Below are 1,782 nucleotides of genomic sequence, written 5' to 3'. Positions count from 1 at the left end.
TATATATTTTGCTTCAGCTGTTGAAAGAGCCACTGAGTTTTGCTTCCTTGTGCCCCAAGATATGAGACATGAACCCAGGAAATGATCCATTCCAGAAGTGCTCTTCCTGTCTACAAGATAACCTGCATAGTCTGCATCAGCATATCCAATGAGGTTAAAACTGTCACCTCTGGGATAATAAAGGACCAGGTCTCAGAATTCTTTTGGCTGCCTTCAAATGAGATTCATTGGGATTTGATTGAAACCTTGCACATAGCCCCAAACTAAAGACAATATTAGGTCTACTAGCAGTAAGATAGAGAAGAGACCCAATAATGCCTCTATACATGGTTTAATTCACAAGAGACCCAGCTTCAACCATATCCAGTCAAGTGGTTGTAGCAATGGGAGTGTCTATCACCTTTGATGCTTCCATGTCAAACCTCTTCAAGAGCTCCCTAATATATTTTTGCTGAGAAATAAATGTACCCTATGGGGACTGTTTTACTTGAAGACCCAAGAAGAAGTTCAGTTCCCCCATCATACTCATTTCAAACTCACTTCCCATGAGTTTTGCAAATTCCTCACACAGAGAATCAGCTGTTGCCCCAAAAATGATATCATCAACATAGACCTAAATAATGAGCAGGTTCTTTCCCCGTTTCTTTAGAAATAGGGTGTTTTCAATTTTCCCTCTTTTAAATCCATTTTCTAAGAGGAACTTTGACAGTCTTTCATACCAAGTTTGAGGAACCTGCTTCAACCCGTACAATGCTTTGTCCAATTTAACAACATATTCAAGGTGTTCATGACATTCAAACCCTGGAGGTTGCATCACATAGACTCCTTCCTTAAGAAGTCCATTCAAAAATTTACTTTTGACATCCATTTGGAACAGGGTGAATTCCATATGAGCTGCAAAAGCAATTATAATTCAAATAGCTTTCATGCGAGCGACCGGAGAAAACGTTTCATCATAGTCAGTCCATTCCTCCTGCTTGTAGCCTTGAACTACTAGCCTGGGCTTGTTCCTTGTGGTAATTCCATGTTCATCAAGCTTGTTTCTGAATACCCACCTGGTTCCTATAATGGTTCGATCTGAGGGTTTGGGTTCCAGGTGCCAAACATTATTCCTTTCAAACTGATGTAACTCGTCTTGCATGGCTATAATCCAATCTGTATATTTCAAGGCTTTCTTGATATTCTCGGGTTCTATCTCGGAGAGAAAAGCAGAGAAGGCAAGTGAATTTTTGGCTTTTGACCTGGTTTGTACTCCGGAATCTAGAGGAGTATTGATGTTGTCCATTGAATGAGAGCTTTGGTATCTCCAGTTAGACGTCTGAGGTTCATTTTTGAGAGGATGTAGGTACGTTTGGCTGGTTTTCCAGCGTTCTTCTCTTAGGTGGTAGTGTAGTTCCCTGACCTACATCAACCATTCTTTCTTCAACTTCAGTGGTTGTAATTGAATTACTTGGTTCCAATAGAGATGAGGCAGTATTGTCTTCACTCAGCTCTTTTACTTGACTCATCATATCTACCTATCTGTTTGTCATGTTAATGACTTCATCAGGGACTAGTATGGTTCTCCATCTTGATCTTCTTCAGCACTCTTCTCACAGGATGGATAAGCCTTATCAAAGACAATATGAACACTTTTCTCAACACATTGAGTCTGCTTATTATATATCTTGTAAGCCTTGCTTTGAGACGAGTAGCCCAGAAATACTCCTTTGTCACTCTTGGCATCGAATTTACCAAGCTGATCCTTTCCATTGTTGAGAACATAGCATTTGCACCCAAATA

The 1,782-nt window shown here is 40.1% G+C and overlaps 1 protein-coding gene across 1 annotated transcript; it reads right to left on the bottom strand.

Annotated features, from left to right (window-relative positions):
* Window positions 1-913: 913 nt before the first annotated feature.
* On the bottom strand, window positions 914-1,285 carry LOC138885968 (uncharacterized mitochondrial protein AtMg00820-like). Its single transcript, XM_070166985.1, has one exon. It carries the CDS (start codon window positions 1,283-1,285, stop codon window positions 914-916), a length of 372 nt encoding a protein of 123 aa, XP_070023086.1.
* Between the last annotated feature and the right edge of the window lie 497 nt (window positions 1,286-1,782).

This window comes from Nicotiana sylvestris, chromosome 2 (assembly GCF_000393655.2).
Source record: "Nicotiana sylvestris chromosome 2, ASM39365v2, whole genome shotgun sequence".
In the NCBI taxonomy this organism is placed as follows: Eukaryota; Viridiplantae; Streptophyta; class Magnoliopsida; order Solanales; family Solanaceae; genus Nicotiana; species Nicotiana sylvestris.
This window is presented reverse-complemented; position numbering and strand designations above follow the sequence as displayed.

Coding starts and splice junctions, on each gene's coding strand:
- LOC138885968 (XM_070166985.1), bottom strand. CDS start 1,285: ATGGACAACATCAATACTCCTCTAGATTCCGGAGTACAAACCAGGTCA.